General features: G+C 52.5%; 1 protein-coding gene across 1 annotated transcript; it reads left to right on the top strand.

Annotated features, from left to right (window-relative positions):
• Nucleotides 1-317: 317 nt before the first annotated feature.
• Nucleotides 318-823, top strand: LOC117017629 (small EDRK-rich factor 2-like). The gene has a single exon (XM_033098066.1). The coding sequence runs from the start codon at nucleotides 371-373 to the stop codon at nucleotides 548-550; it is 180 nt and encodes a 59-aa protein (XP_032953957.1). The 5' UTR covers nucleotides 318-370; the 3' UTR covers nucleotides 551-823.
• Nucleotides 824-1998: the final 1175 nt, after the last annotated feature.

Raw genomic sequence — 1998 nt, 5'->3', positions numbered from 1 at the left:
GGGCTTTTAATTAGGCATGTGTATTGTCCCAAGAACTAGTTCTTGGGACCTGGCGTCTCTGGTCACCAGCCTGGTTAATGGTGCTCAGTGTCGCAGGGCATGCACAATAGGTGCCTGAGGTAGCTAGGGGTGCTCCAAGCCAGGGCGGTTTCAGAATGGTTCCCAACCTCCTACATAGGCCCAGGTTAGAGGGATCTTTCACTCCTCCTATAAATCTCAGTGAGGTGGCAGTTTCCAAGTGGACACAGTCCAGTCAGTCTCCATTTGGATTTGCTGCCTGTTATGGTCCACGGATTTCTCCAGCCATCAAGAAGTCCAGGTACTGTACGAAGGGACGCAACAGAGGCAGGCCGGAGCCGCTGCCGTCGCCATGACCCGCGGTAACCAGCGCGAGCTCGCCCGCCAGAAGAATATGAAAAAGCAGAGCGACTCGGTTAAGGGAAAGCGCCGAGATGACGGGCTTTCTGCTGCCGCCCGCAAGCAGAGGGACTCGGAGATCATGAAGCAGAAGCAGAAAAAGGCAAACGAGAAGAAGGAGGAACCCAAGTAGCTTTGTGGCTTCGTGTCCAACCCTCTTGCCCTTCGCCTGTGTGCCTGGAGCCAGTCCCACCACGCTCGCGTTTCCTCCTGTAGTGCTCACAGGTCCCAGCACCGATGGCATTCTCTTTGCCCTGAGTCTGCAGCGGGTCCCTTTTGTGCTTCCTTCCCTTCAGGTAGCCCCTCTCCCCCTGGGCCACTCCTGGGGAGGAGAGGGTTACCCCTTCCCAGTGTTTTTTATTCCTGTGGGGCTCACCCCAAAGTATTAAAATTAGCTTTGTAATTCAAAAAAGAAGTCCAGATGTCTTTCATTGGAGGGACCATGGCAGGGCTGAAAGGACTTGCCCTGATAAGGCAGTACAGACTGCCCCAGCATATGCTTCAGAAGGGAAATGCCTGTATGTATAGGTGAGGGCTTTTGATTAGCCACGTGCTGTGTCCCCCCAACAGATAGCTCCTGGGACCTGCCTCTCTCTACCCCTCCATGGCTTCTGGTGCTCAAAGCCCCAAACCTGCATGAACCATGTATGTCCAATAGGCACCAGGGGCATACAGGAGGACTTTAAAACTAGGAGGCTGGTCTGGGCAGTTCCCAATAGCACTATAGCCCCAGTATGGAAGGACATTTCACCCCTCCCATAAATCTTAATGTGGTAGCAGCTTTAAGGCAGCCAGAGTCCAGTCTGTCCCTATTTGGACTTGTTTCTGGTTGTGGTCCCTGGCTGCTCCAGCTTTCAAAATGTCCAGGTGTCTCTCATTGGAGGGCACTGTGGCAGAGTCTCTTGGCCTTGTCCTGGCGAGGTAGTCCTGATTCTCCCACATCAGCCTTGAGAAAAAAAAATGATGTGCATATGTGTAAGTAAGGGCTTCTAGTTAAGCATTAGTCTTGTCCCCCTAAAAGCCTGGGACCTGGCCTCTACCTATACCTCCCTGGTTTCTGGTGCCAGCACATCTGACATGCATTGCTCTCAAACAATAGACACCTAGGGCAGCCAGGACCTTCCAGGCCTAGGGGGTTCATACAGTAGGTTCCCAATATTCTGCTTCGCTCCCAGCGTAGCAGGAGCTATCACTTTATGTACGATAGCAGCTTTAAAGCAGACACAGTCCCGTCAGTCCACATTTGAACTTGCTGCTTGGTGGAGTCCTGAGCTGCTCTAAACTTTAAAATGTCCAAGAGTATCTTACTGGAGAGAAAACTTGTCCAGTTGCTTGGCCACCCAATTGCAAGGCAGTCCAGATTTACACAGATCAGACTTCAGAGGGGGAAATGAATGTATGTGTAGATGAGAGTTTTTCATTAGGCAGATGTCTGGTTCCCCATAGAGCCAGGCCCTGACATCTTGCCTCTCTGGTCACCAACCTGGGTCATGGTGCACTAGTGCCACAGAGCTGCATGGCCCACGCATGCGCAATAGGTGCCCCAAGAAGCCAGGCCCCACCAGGCAAGGGAAGCTCATC

This window comes from Rhinolophus ferrumequinum, chromosome 25, assembly GCF_004115265.2.
Source record: "Rhinolophus ferrumequinum isolate MPI-CBG mRhiFer1 chromosome 25, mRhiFer1_v1.p, whole genome shotgun sequence".
Taxonomy (NCBI): domain Eukaryota; kingdom Metazoa; phylum Chordata; class Mammalia; order Chiroptera; family Rhinolophidae; genus Rhinolophus; species Rhinolophus ferrumequinum.
The sequence above is the reverse complement of the archived record's forward strand: the minus strand, read 5'-3'. Positions and strand labels throughout refer to the sequence as shown.